Source organism: Haliotis cracherodii, unplaced genomic scaffold, assembly GCF_022045235.1.
Source record: "Haliotis cracherodii isolate W230 unplaced genomic scaffold, xgHalCrac1.p SCAF_3, whole genome shotgun sequence".
Classification (NCBI taxonomy): domain Eukaryota; kingdom Metazoa; phylum Mollusca; class Gastropoda; order Lepetellida; family Haliotidae; genus Haliotis; species Haliotis cracherodii.
In genome coordinates this window covers 13,743,353-13,765,995 of record NW_027266286.1, presented here as the reverse complement: position 1 = coordinate 13,765,995, position 22,643 = coordinate 13,743,353, and the positions used below count along the sequence as shown (strand labels likewise).

The 22,643-nt window shown below is 40.3% G+C and overlaps 1 protein-coding gene across 6 annotated transcripts in view; it reads right to left on the bottom strand.

The window, feature by feature from the left end:
- LOC139473657 (dystrophin-like) overlaps positions 1 to 22,643 on the bottom strand; it is a 452,560-nt gene that overhangs the window by 195,473 nt on the left and 234,444 nt on the right. For all 6 annotated transcript variants that reach the window (XM_071256342.1, XM_071256341.1, XM_071256343.1 and 3 more), the window contains 2 exons: positions 21,920 to 22,324; positions 8,643 to 8,818 (listed from right to left, as the gene is read on the bottom strand). In XM_071256342.1, coding sequence (XP_071112443.1) covers positions 8,643 to 8,818; positions 21,920 to 22,324 — 581 coding nt within the window. The remainder of the gene's footprint in view (positions 1 to 8,642; positions 8,819 to 21,919; positions 22,325 to 22,643) is intronic.

Below are 22,643 nucleotides of genomic sequence, written 5' to 3'. Positions count from 1 at the left end.
CAGCATGAAAACCCGTCGAAATTCCCAATCTTAAACTCAATGTTCAAGCAAACAACTCGAGATCCAGGAAAGGGGAGAATCTTCAGAAATCTTGATGAGATGACAACAGAAATCATAAGCACAATACAATGGCAGCACTTATGGTCAATTCCCTCAACAAACATGATACCATCAAGTAGGTATGCACACACTTCACTGTCAATTCGACCTCTTTCATCTCAATAACCTACAGACACACACACCGATCGCCCGAGTATGTTTCAACTTGACCTCTTCTCAGGACGAGATCATTGTTTGTCTTCTTGAGCTGCTAATGGCAACGTGGTGTGGACAACATAGGTATTCGGAGAGGTTGGGAGTGATGGCGTGAAAGTTGTTTTACGCCACAGTCAGGAATATGCTACCCTTTCATAGCAGCTTGGAACAAATCATATCTGGCCCAGGTTTATTAGTGGTTCCTAGCATGACAAGACAAGCAGGAGGTACTAAAGCTGCATTCGGCCTTGGAAGGAGTCGAGTCTAAGACCTGACAAGGCTGAGGTACTGGAGATCTAGTCTACAGTGCAAGAGTCGAGTCTTTAAATGACAAGCAACTGGGGATTTATTCTGCCCTGGAAGGAATCGAGTCTTACAACCCATTTCCCCCCTTGCCGAAGTAGGCTGGAATTATGGAGTTCCATTTTGATTGCAGGACTTGCAAAACATGTGTGACGCCAACTTGGCTTCAACAGATATTTTCCAAATCTTTTCATGTTTTCTAATCAAGGTGCTCATGATGTGTTCGGGTAGCCGAGTGGTTGAAGCATTCGCTCGTCACACCAAAGACCTGGGTTCAATGCCTCACAAGGGTACAATGTGTGAAGCCCATTTCTGGTGTCCACCGCCATGTTATTGCTGGAATATTGCTAAAAGCAGCTTAAAACAATACTCACTCACTTAAGGTGCTCACGTGATTAGATGCACTTTTCGAAATAAGACCTGTTCTACTACAATGTAGATTTTGATTAACGATCAGATCATCTTAACCGGGCCATGCCAGTTTTGTTTAAAGCAAATGAAAGTTATATGAGAGGTGGAATCTGATTGGTCAATAGGAAGGACATGAAAGGGACATATTGCTTAATAGCCAATGGTACCGCGACGATTTAGCCCAGGAATTCCAGCCTAGATAAGCAAGGGTGGAAACTGGACTAAAACAGTCAGTTAACTCCCTTGACTCAGGAAGATGCCATGACATACACCTAGTTGATAATATTAGTCAGAGTGAAAATACCATCAAAACACGAAATGATATGTCACTCTCAAATGCAAACACAAACACAATAAAAAAATTTGCTAACAAAATAAATTATTAAAATCATTGATAAACTGAAAAGCTTAACACTCACTCTAGCCTAATATTTATCAAAGAGTTAAAACAGTTCCTTAACAACAAAGTGTCGATAAAACAAACTTATGACATATTTCTGCAATACCTAAAATTTACAGAATAACCATATTATTAGGAAATATTTCCAGAACATTGTTTGCTTTGTACACAAATTGACAGTTGACGACAAGGTTCAAAACACGTCTGGCATTTTCTTCACCTCAGTAATGAAATTGGCCAACACCCAAAATGAGAACCGAGCAAATTGTAAGCCTCCAAATTCAATTTGCTGCAAAATGGTGTAAAACCTTTGGAAACCTCAAAGCCAAAGCTAAACACATGTCACCGATGACAACAAGAACCAAACACTGCACACAGCGCCAGTGAAAGTGCCACTAGATTATGTCTACCACATTACCTCCCACTTCAGGAGATACACAGTTACACTGTAGCTCACCTGGACATGTAGTCAACTGTTAAAAATGTCAACAACTAAGAAAATTTCGTGTCTGCACTGATATTCAAATATTTATCATATGTATATTGATATATGTAAAATGTAAAACATAACACTAAAATCATTATCACTTGAACAAAATATGACATTATCATAAAGAAAAACATTAAGTTCAGCTCCATCAGCCTAAAAATTTCAGAGGAGAAGGGGGTTGCAGAGCCAAATACGCATATTGAAGAATTAACAAAATGGTAAGTACACAAAGGTCAAATCACTGTCAAAATATAAAATATCATAAACAATGGAATATTATTTTGAGACCCACTTCTATCTATTCACATAACTTTCATTACCACTTCTATCTATTCACATAACTTTCATTACCACTTCTATCTGTTCACATAACTTTCATGACCACTTCTATCTATTCACATAACTTTCATCACCACTTTTATCTATTCACATAACTTTCATTACCACTTCTATCTATTCACATAACTTTCATTACCACTTCTATCTATTCACATAACTTTCATTACCACTTCTATCTATTCACATAACTTTCATTACCACTTCTATCTATTCACATAACTTTCATGACCACTTCTATCCGTTCACAAAACTTTCATTACCACTTCTATCTATTCACATAACTTTCATTACCACTTCTATCTATTCACATAACTTTCATTACCACTTCTATCTATTCACATAACTTTCATTACCACTTCTATCTATTCACATAACTTTCATCACCACTTCTATCTATTCACATAACTTTCATCACCACTTCTATCTATTCACATAACTTTCATCACCACTTCTATCTATTCACATAACTTTCATAACAACTTCTATCTATACACATAACTTTCATTACATTCTGAAAAAGAAATGGCTGAGTACTGGATACAAATAGATTTTTCAATATGGCTGCATTTGTGGCCATATTGGAAATCAAATTTGAACCTCTGTAAGACAATGGAGTGTGTCAGTGGTGGAGAGAAGTACATAAAGTTTAAGCTTCATTGGTCCGATGGCTTCTCAGGAGATGATGCTTGTAATTTACCGTATTACCTGTTGTTGAAGAGATACACAATTACATTACAAAACAAACAGGCCATGACTCACTCGACGTCCAGTCAGGTGAGCTATTCACCAGTGGTCGCCTTCAAGCACTGTCTGTATCAGTTAAACATCCCTGTATCACAACATTTTATTTTAAGAAGTTATTGAAGTCTCCCTGAGAAGTAATTGTTACTAGTGTTTGAAGTGTGCAGCTCCGTCTCAACCCAGACTTCCAAATGTCACATCAGTGGGTCGGAAGGCTACCTGACTGTAATTAGGTTTTAAGCCTGACAACTCTGGCTCAAAATGCCTCCGTCTTTAAAGTTGAGTTATTTTGATAATTGTTTTCATAATGGGCTAGAAGGGACTGGTGTGATGGGAGTCCAAGGGAGCCACATATGTGATAATCCAGTGGATAATATCTGGATAACAACCTCCAACATTGTTTTGTTTTGATTCTGATACAAACTGTGATGCTAAAAATTCCCTTCCAATAAAATACTCATGTGCAAGAGAACTTCTGAACGGATATGGATAATGGCGTCACTTCCAAAATGGTGGATACTGGGAACTGAATATTAACATAATTGAATAGGGATATCCTGCATGGTAGAGGATGCATCAACCAGTGCCCTATTGATGCCTGATTATTAACAGTTGAGTGAGTGAGTGAGTGAGTATGGTTTTACGCCGCTTTTAGCAGTATTCCAGCAATATCACAGCGGGGGACACCAGAAATGTGCTTCACACATTGTACCCATGTCGGGAATCGAACCCGGGTCTTCGTGGTGACGAGCGAACGCTTTAACCACTAGGCTACCTGACCGCCCCTCCTGTGACATGGAGGTAGTATTGATGACTATCACGGCACCCTTCCCTCACTCATTCAAAAGCTTGCGTCACTGTGGGGTTATCACAAATAACAACATCAGGCATTATATACAATAACATGCCCTGCTTGATGATATATACTACTCAAAAGAAGTCAAAGAAAACTGATGTTTTTCATAAGACTATAGTCAATCTGTCATGGCTGGTGGGTATTGCAACACATAGCCTTCCAATTGTGGATGTTCTTTAACTTGTTTTCAGTTGTACCGTGTTTGAAGTAATAAGCACTCAAGGCACTCTCAAAATTAGAAACAAGGGGCTCTTATTAGAATATAATTTTGGTGAGAAAAAAAAAACAGTTGGAAGATCGTAAATATTGTGGTTTATGCTGACAGCCTGGAATGATACAATAAAAAATTCTGTGCGTATTATACACGACAAATATATTTCCTAGAATTTAATTGCCTATAATTAAGGGTGCATATAACACATGAGTGCAATATTATACACAATTAAGTAAGTCTTGTGTACATTGATAAAATGGAAGGGGTGCAAACTGGGATTGTTCACTTGCCAATATATTAGCCAATATCGCTGTGGGCGCTTGTTAGAGCAGGGCGCTTACTACGTCGAATACGGTATATATATATATATATATATATACAAAATATATATATATAATTACATAAACAAAGGCAAACATTCAGTAAACCTGACATCGTTTATGATTTGACCTTTGACTGACAGCTTTATAGAAAGATCCCATCCTGACACTTTGTCTGCCATATACCCAACTGCCATCTTAGACCTCCACATTGGGGCCAGCCTGTTAATCTCTCCAATTTCCTATATTTTCTCTATCGACCACATGGATCAGCAAACCTCTGATCGTATCAACTAGGGAAATATGTCTGGTCCTATGCAGGGGCTACATCAAAAGACAAAAACACAAAAGTAAAAACTTCCTTATTGTGAAAGTTTGCCTACTTTGAAAAAAGAGCATAATGAGAGTTGTAGGTTGGCTCAAATCGTTTGAAATAAACTAATTGGCCCACATAATTTGACATGGCAAATTTCGCCCACATGATTAATTACAGAAAGTGACGCAACAACACTGAATGTTTTTTGGGTGTAATTTGTGAGACTGAGTACCAGCAATGTTGAAGACTTCATATGGCAGTGGGCATCAAGAAGGGCTCACAGATTGTACTCATGGGGATTCAAACCCAGGATGACATGTGAACACTTTACCCGCTCGGCCATAACAGTGGGATCAGTGCTGAATATCTACTTGATAATATACACACGGAGACTACCTCTCAAGCATGCTCCAATATTCTTCCAATATCGGATGATTCATAGCCAGATATCACTAGGGCTGGGACGAGTCAAAATTTACTACCCGGGTACCCACACCGCTATTACCCAACCCTACCCCGGTACCCGCTGTAGGTCTCAAGAGATAGGTACAAACTGTCCGATTGGGAAAAGTTTGACCGTATTCCTGGCAAAACGTATTCAGATCCTCAAGAGATAGGTACAAACTGTCCGTTTGGGAAAAGTTTGACCGTATTCCTGGCAAAATGTATGCACTGAAGTTTTATCTTTCTTAAACATATAAAAGCCAGAAGGAATGGGTGCATAGTCAGAAAGAAATGGCAACATAAGTGACTTGTAGTGTGACCATAGAGTTTTGAATAAGTTTTGTCATTCAACAATATATCACGTGACTAACCACGGGTCCGGGTAGTCCTGTGGGTACCCCGGTCCAACTCAATACCCACCAGACCCAAGTACCGCGTCCCAGTAATTATCACACAGACCTCGTAATCTTGTCTGACTGCATTTGTGCACTAAACACTGTACATCCTTACAATTCATCTGTCCAAGGTATTACCCATAATATGTGGTTTCAGTATCCAGTTTCCCTTTCATCAATGATGATTTAATTGAGTGGTTCAGAAATTGAAACATGATGACGTCAGGGAACGGATGCTGTTTTACATCCTACAGATATGAGGGAATGTGGACACACTGGAAACAGAAACATCTGTTGTTAAAGCCATGAGTAACATTCCACAGTTGAGGTACCAAGTAACTAGTCACCCATTGTATCCATCCAATACACATTGGTTGCATCAACTAATGGCTGCTGGGAACCGATTCTCCCTGAAAACACCACAACACCCATTGTATCCATCAAATAATGGCTGGTGGGAACCGATTCTCCCTGAAAACACCACAACCCCAATTGTATCCATCAAATAATGGCTGGTGGGGATCGATTCTCCCTGAAAACACCACAACCCCAATTGTATCCATCAAATAATGGCTGGTGGGGATCGATTCTCCCTGAAAACACCACAACCCCAATTGTATCCATCAAATAATGGCTGGTGGGGATCGATTCTCCCTGAAAACACCACAACCCCAATTGTATCCATCAAATAATGGCTGGTGGGGATCGATTCTCCCTGAAAACACCTCAACACCCATTATATCCATCAAATAATGGCTGGTGGGGACCAATACTCCCTGAAAACACCACAACCAGGCAGTGATTCAACACCCATTTTATGCATCCAATCCACATTTGTGGCAACAAATATTAAGGTGGCTAGTGGAGACCGATTCTCCCTGAAAACATCACAACAAGCCAGTGATTAGACATCCATTGTATCCATTCAATACACACTGTGCACCCTGAAACACTGTGGAGAAAAAGAACTACCTCATGATAAACACCACAGCATCAAAGACTGTTGGAACATTCAGATTGACAAACCAGTCAACACCCATCAGTCAGGACGAGGTGAACCATCCACCCCACCCTCCAATATCTGCAGCCATCATGTAGCCACATCTACATTGTGGATCTGTTTCAACAGTTGAGAAATACTCCAAAAGCAAGAATCCATAATAAAAGCAGTTTGAGACACTGACCACCAAGTCTTGTTATTGTTGATAAAAATATTGATTTTCCGCGAGATCCCAATCTAGTCTGAGGTTTAGCATTATCTTTCGTCTGTCTTGGATAATACAACATCTAAATCCTCACAAGGAGTTCTGGTCGGTCCTAAACATTAACAGTGTTATTACATTAATTACACATTCATCAACAGATGTCCATTTCTACACCAACATGCTTCCCACAATACAGTGCCCTATCAGTATAGGGAACTAGGCCATGGGACGTTAAACCACAGCATTGTCAATTTCCATTCAAGAGCCAATGAAGGCAATTTCCTAATGGGATATGGGTCAAATAACAGCTCTCTTTCCATGAGGAGTAGAAAATAGATCAGCCTTTTTCTTGTCAGCTGATCATGGTCGTGTGCTGTCTGGCGATCAATTACAACCCTGAGACTCAATTACATTAACACAGAGAAACAGTCTAGACATTGGTCGGTTCCTCCTAACACTCACAGTTCTATCATACGACGATAACCGATGTGCATTATGCATGCACTGATGTTGATATTCAGAGATGAAAAACTGACATGAGGTCATTCATGTACCTACCTTCATCAATCACAGCATCCTTAGAAATATGTTTTCTTTTTCAGTGTGAAAGGCCTTTACGGACAGCATGGTATTACAAATTTCATAAACAGCTGATTTTTGAAAGGCTGGAGGATGACAAGAGTTACCTCCCTTTGATTATGTGCTCTCACATAAATAATTAATTCTTGTGTCGTGGTCGGAACTGATTGATCCTTTGGTCATGTCAAATAACCGTTGTTTAGTTTCCTTTTGTCAAGCTTTTGTTACCTTGTTCTTCTCCTACATGTGTTTGACTGCTAAATTCATTTAATAAAACAGATTAAATTTACACTGCTAAAAAACACCAGATTCAACAACTGTTAATGTCTGCTCAGGTAGGCGAACTAATAAATAAATCAAAACGGTCTACATTAAATCTATTGTCTTTTTGTTGATCCCTAAACTTGCATTGATTAATTTGACTGACCTAATCAGTGCCTCTTCTTGATTGTGCATTGCAATAGGAAATCCAGGTTTGTTTGTTTGTTTGTTGTTAAACCCCAGCATACAAAGTCAGCGATCTAACCTACTCAGAACATGATCTAGACGACCAGTTGTCGGACTCTTGTGGAAACTTCAGTGGCTGAGTGGGCGCTGCCTCACCCTGGCAGGTGTGGGTTCGAATCCCGGACGGGACTCAACCCAAAAAAAGTACTAGAATCTGTACTTTACAAAGAAAGTGTTATCCCAAATATAACATTTGTTACATTTGACCACTTTCTAAATGACAATGTGTGATTAATGGGTACTATTCTTTTGATGGAATCTCTATAAGGGGTAGTAAGGACTGTAATATACCAGCTGTAAAACCTACTCATCACAGGTTGAATCCGATGACCAGTCTTCGAAATTCACAGTGGTCTGAAGGCCCGAGACTACAAAATTGTGCCGAGGACAAGTAAGAATCCAATGATGGTAGTCCTCATAGTCAAGTTGTGAGTGAGTGAGTGAGTGAGTGAGTTGGGTTTAACGCCGCTTTTAACATTATTCCAGTTATATCCGACGTGTCAGCTTAATGTGGGAGGAAAGCCCGAAGTGATGCAGGTCTTAGACGTTTATCACTTCGCTGAAACCCACGAGCACGGGTATGGTGCTGACAAACCTAGAAACATAATTGGGGCGAACCGGGATTTGAACCCACAATCATAGGTTTCTGGCGTGCCCAAGGGATGCAACTCTGCACAGCGAATCGCGGCGCCTTAGACGACTGGGCCACCCATGCCCCTCATAGTCAAGTAGCCTTTAAGTATGATGAGCATGATGAGCGAGAACCTTAACCACTGGGCTACCCCGCCACATGTCAAGAATCTGAACATATATTTCACATGATAAGGATCTATGATAAGGATTCTCAATCTAAAGTCCTCTACTCACTCAAGTGTCTCGGTGTAGGCGCTGTTGACCGCTGTCCAGTCTCGGTGAAGGTGTCCGGCAACGTCGTGGAACCTTGCCACCTCGTCTTCATTGGCTGACTGGTACAATGCATCCTGTTTCTGTGACTCCAACTCATCGACCGTTCCTCGGCACTTGTCTAACTCATCTTTCAGTTTCTGAAAACATTCAACAAAGGACACATATTTAGGATGGACAGATTTATAGCTGAGAGTATCTGAATCACTTCATGGAAGCTGCCTTGGCAATTAATACATGGTATAAACCTAGTGAGTGAATGAGTGAGTGAGTGAGTGGGTGGGTGGGTTGTGAGTGAGTGAGTGAGTGAGTGAGTGAGTGAGTGGGTGGGTGGGTGGGTGGGTGGGTTGTGAGTGAGTGAGTGAGTGGGTGGGTAGGTTGTGAGAGTGAGTGAGTGAGTGAGTGAGTGACTGGGTGGGTGGGTTGTGAGTGAGTGAGTGGGTGGGTGAGTGAGTGAGTGGGTTTTGAATGAGTGAGTGAGTCAGTATGTTTTTACGCCACTTTTAGCAATATTCCAGCGATATAACGATGGGGGATACCAGGAATGGGCTTTACACATTGTACCCATATGGGGAATCGAAAACGGGCCTTCAACAGGACGAGCAGACGATTTAACCACTACGCCACTGCTACGGTATAAACCTAGACTGTAGGTACAGTTACTAACATGAGAGAAGGAGGTTAGACAGCCTCGATTGTGCAGAAGTCACTCGTCATGCATGTAAAGACCTGGGTTCGATTTCACACATCGGTACAATGCTAGTTGGAGGAGGTGACCATCTGGATCAGGTGGTCTGGCTTGATGACATAGTTGATGCATGTCTTTGTACTCAGACACTGCCTGCCCACCTGCCCGTGGCTGGTAACTTTTCTGTTGGGCTGCATGAAATATTTGTCTTAATGCCAACTGTCTGGCAGACAATTTTAAGTATAATTGGGATACAATTGGGATACGATGACATGCATCAACAAAGTCAGCAAGCCGGACCACCCGATCCCGTTAGTCGCCTCTTACGACAAGCATAGTCACCTTTTACGGCAAGCATGGGTTGCTGAAGACCTATTCTACCCTGGATCTTCATGGGTCAGGTAAATAGGAACTATATTAACTGTCATTCAACCTTCACTGAACTTAGCCAAGACCATCAAGACATGCCTTATGCATAATGATTGAAGGGTACCTAAAATCCTCCCAATTCTACCAAACTGCCCAGGGGGTTGTGGCACATTGAAACACTGAATCGTCTATGACTCCTGACATACAATAGGAGTTGTTTCACTTACAATACTGACAACACAGTTATGAAGCCATACATTTCTGAGTTACTTTTAAAATCCTTTGTATATCTAAGTATCAATGACACAATGTTAGGATCAGTAATAACCATCTAACCAACTTCAGTGGCAGATATATTAGTGAAATCATTTGATTGTGACGTCATGGTAACTGATGACATCACAATGGTCTGCAAAGCATCGTGTTGCAATCTCATTGTAGCAATATCTCACAGGTGATATCATTTCATTTCTTAGGGGCAGCCCTTGTGTCTAATGTTACGCAGTGCGAGGGCACGGGTGGCCCAGTTGTCTAAGGCGCTGCGAATCGCTATGCAGAGTTGCGTCCCTTGGGCATGCCAGAAACCTATGATTGTGGGTTTGAATCCCTGTTTGCCCTGGTTTCCTTGTTTGTCAAATATCAAACAATGTTCTCTTGATTAGTGAGTGAGTGAGTTGGGTTTTATGCCGCTTTTAACAGTATTCCAGTTATATCACGGCATGTAAGCTGAATGTGGGAGGAAAGCCCAAAGTGATGCAGGTCTCTTGATGTATACCCCTTGAAGAAACCAACTAGCACGGGTATGGTGCTGACAAACCTAGAAACATAATTGGGGCAAACCGTCATAGGTTTCTGGCGTACCCAAAGGACGCAACTCTGGACAGCGAATCGCGGCGCCTTAGACGATTGGGCCACCCGTGACCCCCTCTTGATTAGCATCAGTTTCATTATGAAGGTGCCCCCGGAGATGACAGGGTACATGGAGTAGGTTCCAGTGCCCCATGCCTGCCATAAGAGCCAACTGATGGGGATTGGGTCGTCAAAATGATTTACCAGTTCGCGTGCCATCTTGACCAGATAGTGGCTCATGCTATCGACCTGATTGTTTGCCCAGGCATCATTTAGCACAGGGCCCCTTGCAAGTTGCATTTTCAAAATACCTTCTGTTTCAACACTACCAAATGCTTAAATACCTCCATGTTGAATTTCCATCACACTTCCTGTAACAGCCATGTACGAGATGAACCAATACCTCATAAATTTCTGCCAATCAGCATCCAACACCCATGCCTCAAAAATACACTGTACTAGCTGAGCACTTTTTTATACAAACAATCTTTAGCTTACCATTAAATGCTGAGAAATTTGATACAATCTCAAAGTATAGTCAACTCATTTCACACATCCCCCATACCTGCAGAAGTGTTCTCCCACCACAAAAACAAATCATGTTTGCTTAAAAAACATGTAAGGTACAAAGAAAAGTTAACAAACTGGAAGAGTATAATCACTATTCATCATGTGAATGTCAAGATATGAGCCTCTGATTTGAGCTTGATGGACTCTGTTGGTTTCAGCTGACACAAGTGGCAATCAACCATCAAACATATGAGGCTACAAAATACACATACAGGTGTCCATCTTCTTACCTTCAACATTGAGTAACCTATGACCTGAATTCAGTTTCATATTATTTTTGTATACATTTTATAACAGCTTAAAGCTAGCTGTTTTTTTACATCCATCTTTATTTCAACGAAGAGGTTTAGTTAGATATAGAAGGAAGGATGAAGGGCAGTATATTTTAGTGTCTGACGAGGAACGATTCTCAAAGATTATTGAGGCAACTCATTCCAAGGAATACATTTGAACTGAAACTACAACTGGTTGGTTGGATGGTTGGTTGGTTGGTTGGTGGGTGGGTGGGTGGATGGGTGGGTTGGTTGTTTGTTGGGTGGGTGGGTGGGTTTGGGTGTACGGGTTGGTTGGTTGGTTGGTTGGTGGTTGGGTGTACGGGTTGGTTGGTTGGTTGAACAAGTTATTTCTATTCCTCATTCAAGACAATTTAATTGTACACACATCTGATAAAAATCAAATCAAACTTAACCAGACACAAACTTTTTTCACAAACAACTCCAAACAGTGTCACAGTTTACTCATAAATCTTCAATTACATCCATTTCAACAAGACAGCAAGAGATCAAAGGGATGCACACATTCACTTGACACAGCTACCAGAGCCATTTCTGAACATAACTAGCAGTGAGTGTGCGTTGTTTCCCTGCAAGCTCCCTACTCCACTGGAGCTCTCGTTTCTTGTAGCTGCCGCCATCATGGGCAGATAGGGTCTGGAGCTGTGTTCAAAGACACCTCTCTCCTCTCTATCTCTCAATGAGTGTTATCAGGATTACACTTGCGACTGCACCCACGTAAGACCTGATCAACTGACAGGCCTCTACTGGCATGACTCTTTCCAAAAAACCTCATGGACCTTGCACACTTCCCTAACAACAAAACACTGTTTTTGTTTTTGCTTTTATTTATCAAAAATAGCTCTTTAGGTTGGCTTTGATGTTGATATTTCGCTCATTTATTTCGAATCGGCTCTGTCATGTTGGGAATAGGGACGACACCGACATATTGTGTTCAGCTGACGATGAGTATGGCAGGGAAACATGGTTAAATGTCTGGGTGAGGTGGGTGAATTTGGAGTTAACATTATTGCATTTATATAGCCACATTCAAACATGTGCGTGCATGTGGCTGCTTGTAGACGTTTAATACACAAAATAAAGTTCTCATATTTAAAAATACCTACAAACTAAAAAAATACCGTATTCGACATAAGCGCCCAGGGCGCTCTCAAAATTAGAACCCGGGGCTCTTATTAGAATATTATTTTGGAGTTGAAAGATGAATTTCGTGGTTTATGCTGACAGCCTGAAATGTTTATGTACAACAGATATATTTTTTCAGAATTTAATTGCCAATAAAAAAGGGTGCATATAACACACGAGTGCGTATTAATTATACGTGAATAGGGGAAAGAATAAGTGCATATTATATGCGAATAGGGGTCGGAAGCGGTGCTAATTGGGATTGTTCAATAGCCAATATATAAGCAATTCTCGACGTGGGCGCTTATTAGAGTGGGGCGCCTATAACGTCGAATACGGTATTTCAAAATGAGCCCAGAGCAATGCGTGCTCAAGCTGAGGTAATCGAGACTTGCCAATTCCTTCTTGACTTTGATTCATATTTTTATTTATTCTCTTGGGTCTGCAAGACAGTCTTAGCTGCTTGTACTAGTCCTGACTAATATGTATACGGTAGGTGTAAAGCCAGTATATGCATATAAATGAGTGATTGAGTTGAGTTTTACCTCGATATTTCCAAAACAATTTTTTGAATTTACTTTGTGAAAATAGAATTTTTTTACATTCAAAAGCAGTTTCTCATCTCAAAACCTTCAGCAAGATTTGAGAGTGTGGAGTTGAACAACAATGAACAAACCTTCATCTTTCAAAGGTCACAAAATGAGAACTCTGCAAATTTCAAACCTGTTGGTTAGCAAATATTCCAACAACTTCAGATTAGAGTTACTTCCCTTTGTTTTGAGTAGCAACAAGGAAAATGGAAAAAGTTTACTACTATCGTAATACTATTGCAATAGTGCTGGCTACTATTACAATTCAATCACAGAAGTGAAGAGCCCACTTTTACCTTTAAGTCACCCTTACGTAATATTAGTAGTGGGATGCTATACCCATGCATCGGTGGATCGCGATTTTTTACTTCATGATACAGGTATCAATCACAGTCGCACACTAAGTAAAAAATATCAATGTTTGCTTTATAACTGTTACCCCAAACACTAATTAGTGGTGAGAATTAGTAGTGAAAAAATAATATTTTCCTCCACTGTGCCATACTTGACACTGCCAGCTGTGTCAGTGAGCAAGGTATTTGGCCATCCTGTCTATGAAAAAGATGGCTAACCACAGATAAGAGCACACAGTTGGTGTATCGTCCCAGCCCTACGTAATATACAAAGTTCACAGAACACCTGGTTCTTTCATATTGCTACAGTTAATCAGTCATGCCGTGTCACTTCTTTCGAATCGTATTTTTATCCCACATACCGTATTCGACATAATAAGCACGCAGGGCGGTCTCAAAATTAGAAATAGGGGGCTCTTATAAGAATATTATTTTGGTGGAAAAAAAACAGAACTAAAAGACAAATTTTGTGGTTTATTTTGACAGTCTGAAATGTTTATATACGACAGATATATTCTTCCAGAATTTAATTGCCCATAATTAATGGTGCATATAACACACAAGTGCGTATTATACGCAATTAATAAGTCTTGTGTACATTGATCAATCAGAAGGGGTGCTAATTGGTTTTTTTCACTAGCCAATATAATAGCAAATATCGCGGTGGATGCTTACTAGAGCGGGGCGCTTATTACATCGAATACGGTATCCCCCAAACTTCAATCACAGGCATCACAGTTCAGAAACGACTTTCATTAATGGTTTCCACTGACACTCCGTGCACTTGATCCCCACTGCCAAACCAGTTGAAAAAATATTTACATTTTCCCACTGCCATTGGTGTGGCCTCAGGTTACCCAAGAAGAAGAGGAGCGTATCATCCCTTCTCATGAACAAAACTCCTGAACTGTTGGCTTTGGCAGCCATCCAGTCGACCACACTCGAACAATACACAACTCTCTTCTCCCTGCCTGTCACTCATGCTATTTAAAAGCAATGACTAGTAATTAACAATTAGAGTCCCGCTGTGGCTTATATTATGGCTGAGGTAAATCTGGGTTCAGTGGTACACGTTGTCATGGTAGGAACTCTTCAGGGGTAGGAGGTAGATTGTTTCTAACTCGTTTATTATTCTTTCTGGTTAGAGTGATAGTCAATCTCAGAATAAATACCTCCGATTATGAAAGTGGTTATATTACCATATTCAACGTAATAAGCGCCCCACTCTAATAAGCGCCCACAGCGATATTTGCTAATATATTGACTAGTGAATAATCCAAATTAGCACCCCTTCCGATAGATCAATGTACACAAGACATATTTATGCACCCTTAATTCTGGGCAATTAAATTCTGGAAAAATACATCGGTCGGATATAAACTGTCAGCATAAACCACGAATTTCATCTTTCAACTCTGATTTTTTCACCAAATTAATATTTTGATAAGAGCCCGCTATTTCTAATTTTGGGAGAGCCCTGGGTGCTTATTAAGTCGAATACGGTATATGGACTTTACAGCAGCATGTTTTTATTTGGTGTTGATGTGTATATCCTGGTTCGTGCAAGAGTGAGTGAGTGAGTGAGTGAGTGAGTGAGTGAATATTCCAGCTGGACCACCCACTTCAATTTAGACAACCCTTACAACCAACAACACGATTGCTGGGTACCAATGGTGGATCCAGGCAGGGACCCCAAGAATGGGTTTCAGACAGTGTAGTTCCGACTAGCCAAAGCCCAGGTTCTGGACCTGCTAAATCTTAGCACAAAAACCTCCCCTTAGGCTGACAGACGAGTTGAAAAATTGTTTGTATCATTCAAGGCTACAAATTACTAATGAATACAAAGACCCCATGATACAATGGAAGTTGTGTTCTTTAAGGATAACTGAACCAATCTAGTTAGCAGAATGTGGAGAGAAAACAACTAAATAGAAGCAGTTTTGATAAATATTGATCATACCAGGGGTCCGGAAACGGTCATATGCGCCGGACATGTCCGATTGGGAATCTCAAATGTCCGATTTAAAATATTGCTTACCGGACATTTAAATTTTTCTGTCCGGGCATTTTAAAAAACAAACAACGCTACCTTAGGGGTCCAAATAATTGATGAACGTTATCGTATCCCTTCAACAACTTCAGGTTAATAAACAGGCATAACAAACATGGTCAATAAAAGTATGAAATTTGATATAAAACATCACTAGACATGATGATTTTACCATTTAAAATGTATTTCCTGCTCTCAAAGGCATGTTTTATATGCAGAGATTAAGATTACCGTGTGTATTTTGTCTTCAACTAAGCCGGAAATAGCAATCAGCTGTGCACGAGGGAACACTGTACGTAACAACTTGTCATGTGTGTGAAAAGTTGTACGAAAATACACTATTTGAAGGGGGCGTGGCCTCAATGCAAATGTCCGATTGGGATTTTAAATTTTCCTGACCCCTGGATCATACTGAATAGATGCGGTATCCATTTTGCCAAGCCAAATGCCACAATTTTCAAATCTGTTATTGAGAAGAAAAAAAGATTTTTGTCAAGAAATGTATTCACACAAGTGTCATTACCATCAATCTGACGGCCACATAAAATATACTGTCGGCAATACAACAAACTACAACTACTGCACCTACATCACATGAATCAATTTGTATTTTTTCTTATGCAATTTTCGCCGTACCATGTGTGCCTGGAATGCCATGCTTGATTACAGGCGTGCTGTTGTCCTAACAAATCCTATCAGGAAGAATGCAAGTGCAAACTGCTTTTTTTTCGCAACACGAAAAGTTCAAAGTATTTATTTTGGAACACAACTTCTTATGACAAGTGCCCAACTACTGCTTCAGATAAACTGTTACGAAAATCAGAAATGTTATATTTTCTTATCTCAGAAACATATGCTTGTGAGCCAAATATTTTATAAAGATAGAATTGATTATGACAATGTGCCAGCACTGAATCTACACAGTCAGAAACCTGCCTTGAAATACACTACAGAGACTGACGTATCGCTTCAATAAACAATAAAAAAATATCCTATTTATTTGTGAACAAATGCAGACAAAAAATATTTCTCACTTATCTGCTCATCTATTATTCTGCGAAATGTTTCTTTTGAGATTACGACAAATAAAAACATTATTTCCAGATGTAGGGATTCTCAGATGTCTGCAGAAAACTTTTTCTCCCTGAAGCTCCGACAATACATGAAGATATCCAAGATAAACCTTTGCAAATCAGCAACTTTCAGTGAGCTAGCGTTTCCCTAACCACCTATTCGATGACTGATCTATACAATTATACTACTACCCTGAACACATATCAACACCAGTCACTTCATCAGTTTCACCACATCAAGAAGGCTAGTTTCCAACATAAATAAGTCATATTTTCAAGCTGAAGATAATCTCTGTAACAAGACTTCACTGGCTTATTTTCCATTTCACACATCAAGGATATTCCGAGGCTTACAATACAGAGCTGAACATGTGGTCCTCCATTCACAAAACTGTCATCCCTATTCTTAATAGTCTGATTCTTTGTAGTGTTTCAAGGAGTGAGTGAGTTGGGTTTAACGCCGCTTTTAACAGTATTCCAGTTATATCACGGCATGTCAGCTTCATGTGGGATGAAAGCCCGAAGTGATGCAGGTCTCAGACGTTTACCACTTTGCTGAAACCCACGAGCACGGGTATGGTGCTGACAAACCTAGAAACATAATTGGGGAGAACCGGGATTCGAACCCACAATCATAGCTAGGTTTCTGGCATGCCCAAGGGACGCAACTCTGCACAGCGAATCGCGGCGCCTTAGACGACTGGGCCACTCGTGCCCCCTAGTGTTTCAAGAAGCTCTTCATAAAAACAAGAACAAATCATTTTGAAATAATCGTTATTGTTTATTTATCAAGATGCTTGCTATATACTACTAAAAATAAGTGAAAGAACGCTCATACTTTTTATATGACAATAGTTATGGCGCACATGAAAACATTTGGGTGTTCTTTAACTTGCAGTGAGCAGTATATGTAAATCCCCCATCTAAACATCCTTTCCTGCCAGTTCTTATTATGACTTATCGTAGTCTACGTAATAAGCGCCAAGGGCGCTCTCAAAATTAGAAACAGGAGGCTCTTTGGTGAAGATAAATTTCGTGGTTTATGCCGACAGCCTGAAATGTTTATATATGACAATATATTTTTCCAGAATTTAACTGCTCATAATTAAGGGTTGTATCATACATGAATAAATAAGTCATTTGTACATTGATCAATCAAAAGGGGTGCTAATTGGGATTGTTCACTAGCCAATATGTTAGCAAATGTTACCATGGTTGCTTATTAGAGCGGGGCGCTTATTATGTTGACTACGCTATTTCGATTTATATACTTCCATGTAACAACTTTAACAATTATTTACCTGTCTCAAATGACAAATAACAATGTTTCTTTTAACGTTTTTGAGAAAGTTGGTCAAAACACATGAAACACGCATACAAAGTGTCACCCAGTAAATGTGGACAGTGACATTCAAAGCAACACTGGCCGGATTAACAACTTTCATGATTAACAAATATCCAGACAAACACTTACAGCCATTTAATACTTCCTTCCAAAAAGCTTGATTTCCCCATAGTAACTGTCTGGAAGATGTTTCAGAATTCACAGGGTTTCACTGTTTCAAAACAAGAAAACACTTTCTTACTTTGTTGATGCTAACGCTGATCACTGACCAGAATAATTTTGACTGGATTTTAAAATGCCACGACAAATAATGAAGCCAGTGTTTACATAAAATGAAAGAAACAAATTATATTTTATCATTGTGCTTTCCTGGCCTGGACTGATAAATACGCAGTGAAATGGATAGCATAGACACAATGAAAACTTAGCTCCTGACATAGCTGCCAACAAACTGACTTTCAAAGAGATTTCTTTGCTCCAGTCTTTGAAATGGCAGTGTGTTACATTTGCGGTAGACAAATCAACAGCCACAGTCTTCAGAAATTTGAGTCGATCTGTGATAAATTGAACAGGACAGACTAATTTTTGTGTTTTCCTGTTAAACTGACCATACTGAATAATTGTCCCCAGGAAAAATAATACAAGGACTTATATAGATTTATATTATATTTATATTGTAGCCTACATGAAGTCAAACTAGTGAGTGCATCTTATTTTAAGACTTCTATTATTTATATCATGGCATATGTCAGGTAGGGCTGGGACGAGTCCAAATTTACTACCCGGGTACCCACCCCACTATTACCCGACCCTACCCGGGTACCCGCTGTTGGTGTCAAGAGATAGGTACAAAATGTCTGATTGGGAAAGGTTTGACAGTAGCCCTGGCAGACTGTATTTAGATACACGTATAAAATGATGTGGTCATGCATACACTGAAGTTGACTAAAGTTTAAGCTTTGTTCAAACATATATAAGTCAAGGAATGTGTTCATAGAAATGCGAACATTAGAGACTTAAAATTGTCATGTTACCATGTAGATATACAGTGAATTATTGTCATGAAACAATATATCACGGGACTAACGAGAGGGGGCCGGGTAGTCCGGCAGATCATGTCTTGCACTGCCATAGATAAACAGTCCTTGGTACTCATCTGTTAAAGTCACACTCTGACCTCAGACTGGCTGCAGGTACAAAGCACCGACATCTCAAACACATTCACTGAAGAGATTTGTTTGTTTGTTTTGTTTGTTTATTTTTTAAGCTAAGCTCGGCAATATTTCAGCTATATGATGGCGGTCTCCTAATAATCAAGTCTGGACCAGACAATCCAGTGATTGACATCATGAGCATCGATCCACGCAATTGGGATACAATGACATTCATCAACCAAGTCAGCGAGCCTGACCACCCGATCCCGTTAGTCGCCTTTTACGACAAGCATAGTCGCCTTTTACAGCAAGAATGGGTTGCTGAAGACCTTTTCATCCCCGGATCTTCACAGGTCTCACTAAAGAGAAACTTTATAGTCACAAGGACACATTCACATTTCTCAGATCTTCATACATCTAAAGGACAAAAAATAAATGTAGCTTCTTGCAAAATAAGTACAGGAAGTAATTCAGCTGAATTTTTTAAGAAATAAAGAAACTGTCTTCTCAATTAAATCCACACATTGCAAACAACCTCTAACACTGTCTGGTTTTCAGTGTTAAATATGTCTTTCTTGATAAAAGGCGGTTGTATAGAATATCACATTCAGAAAAAAACTTGTCGAACTGATTAGGTACATGTGTGCAGGTGTTCCATTATTGGCCCAGTATTTCCAGGAACGAGAGAAACTCTACCAGGAGATACAGGCTTCCTGAATTTCTGCTTCACCTATGATCCAAAGGTAACCAGCAATGTCTAAATCTCATCTGAACGGATACTTCATCCAGAGATAACATGGTTTATCAGTTAATCATTCTACAGAAATGTAACATCCATTTGAGTGTTAAAAGCATGTAAATAAAGGGGTTGTTTTTTTGTGTGTGTGTGTGTGAAATGCAACACTCAGTAATATTCCTTAATATGATGACACCCTGTACATGATGAAGCCTGGACCAGACAAACCAGTGATTGATATTATTTGTAACATCCCAAACCAGGTGGGTACGATAACACATACTTAACCAAGTCACAAATTCAGAATTTTCATAAATTCGCCTCGTACACAAGCACTGGTTGCCAGGGTTCAAAACTGAACTGAGTGAGTGAGTGAGTGAGTGAGCGCTGAGTAAGTGAGTGAGTGCTGAGTAAGTGAGTGAGTGAGTGCTGAGTGAGTGAGTGAGTGAGCGAGTCCTAAGTGAGTGAGTGCTGAGTGAGTGCATTAGTGAGTGAGTGAGTGAGTGAGTGCATGAGTGAGTGAGTGAGTGCATGAACGAGTCCTAAGTGAGTGAGTGAGTGATGCTGCCTTTCAGCAATATTCCAGCAACATCACAGAAGGGGACACAACAGATGGGCTTGATATTACCCACAGTACTTGTTTCTTAGAAAATGAGGTGAGGTGAAATGGGGTTTAACGTCGCGTCCAAGATTATTGCACTTATATAGCGACGTGCATGCACGTGTATATGTGTGTGTGTGGCTGCTTGTACTAGACCGGACTGATGCCGATTTATAGTGCTAGCTCACTGAGATACCATGCCGCAGTTTAACATGAATACCCCACTCAGACACAGTATACTGACTCTGAGCCGACCAGTCCTTGTTTTAGCCCCTTAATGCCGAGCGCCAGACAGGGTAACAACAAGTACCATCTTTTAACGTCTTTTGGTATGACGCGGCCGGGGATCGAACCCCGGACCTTCCGCTCTCCGGGCGGACGCTCTACCTCTAGACCACGGAGGCGGCTCTTAGAAAATGAAGGAAAAAAAAACAGATTCCCGACTACAATCGGAGGCATCAGTTCAGTTCCTCCACTGATGGAATGGCATCACATAAAATGACATCACAAAACTTTTTGCACCTTAACATACAATGAAAAGAATGAAACAATTGGCATGAATTAGCCAACAAGTACAGCAGACATTACTCAAATGCTCATTGAGATCTACTGACTACACTATCACTGATAGCCTCCCCTATGGTAATATGCCAATATTTGTCTTCCCTTCCCAACCAGATCAAACAGTCGTACGCTATCACACACCATGTTTTCAGAACCGACATCCTGACATGTGCTATGATTTACATTTCTGAGCAATCTCTATTTAACACTTCTATTTAACGGTTCTAGCTGTAGGCAACATGGCAATGTTGTGAAAACAATTTACTCAAACATACACACAATAAGTGCTGTAATACTTCATATTCCACAAACAACATGACAGACATATTAACAAGGTGCTACTGGAACATAAACATCCCCATCACCACCTGCTGAAGTGTACTTACCGCCACACAAATATATCAGTAAGGTTGTAAACAGCAAAGGAAGAAAGTTCTCTACTATCCTTCATTAGGCTTAGATAGAGCAATAAAACACTGAAAAAACATGCACACATTTTCATATGCATACAAATTAGCAGACTGGATAAGTGTAACAATTTTTTCACACTACTAAATCAAGGAGTATGAGTGTTTGTTTATTTGTTTATTTGTTTTTAAGCCCACAGTCCGTTATTCCAGCCATATGACGGCAGCTGTTATGTCTTAAGCCTCTTCGCATAATTTGTTCTATCACAGCATGTCAGCTTAATGCGAGAGAAATTTGTAAAGTGATGAAAGTCTTTACTATTTTGGTGAAGCCCTCATGCATTGGTATAACATTGGTGATAACAAACCAGGGATCATTATTAGGTTGATTCAACCTATGATCATATTATCCTGGTGCACCTAGGGGACGCAACTCTGCACTGATTAGACCTTGAAAGAGTAACGTGACCTCACCTGTAACCGTTCCTCCTGTGCTCCGATCTCCTCGAAACCCCGACCTTCATCCAGCGGGGGTAAGCTTAGCTGCTTCTTAATCTCCGAAATTCTCATGAGCGTTCTTCGGACATCCTGCACGTACTGTGTCGGCGAGCGAACATTGGAAGTAGTGCGTGTCACACTAGTAGACACAACGTTAAACGACGTCCGTGTGATTTGACTGTCCCCGTTTGTGAGATCACCATTGGTAATGCTGGGTGGCCGTGGCTGCGCAATCTGCTGACTGATGTCCTGCCACCGTTGGTTCAGCTTGTGCATCTCCGGGGCAACAATGGCCTTGGCGCCACTGGACTCCAGTTCCCCTGCACGTTGTCGCAAGAAGTCCAACTCTTTCTGGCGCCGTCGCATCTCATCTTCAAAAGCCTGTTGGAACAAAATGTTAGATTTAAAAACTAGAGTACTGAAAATACTTCATCTGGGAACATCTGTCCTATTAGTGCCATGTTCAGGCCAACCAAATAAAACCAGGAGACAACAACCAAACTATGTAATGTGAACACACCTTAAACAGGAATAGCCACTCACAGTCTTATTGGTTGGTTTGTTTGTTGGTTGTTTAACGCCGCACCCAGCAATATTCCAGCTATATGACGGCGGTCTGTAAATAATCGAGTCTGGACCAGACAATCCAGTGATTAATATCATGAGCATTGATCCACGCAATTGGGATCGATGACATGCA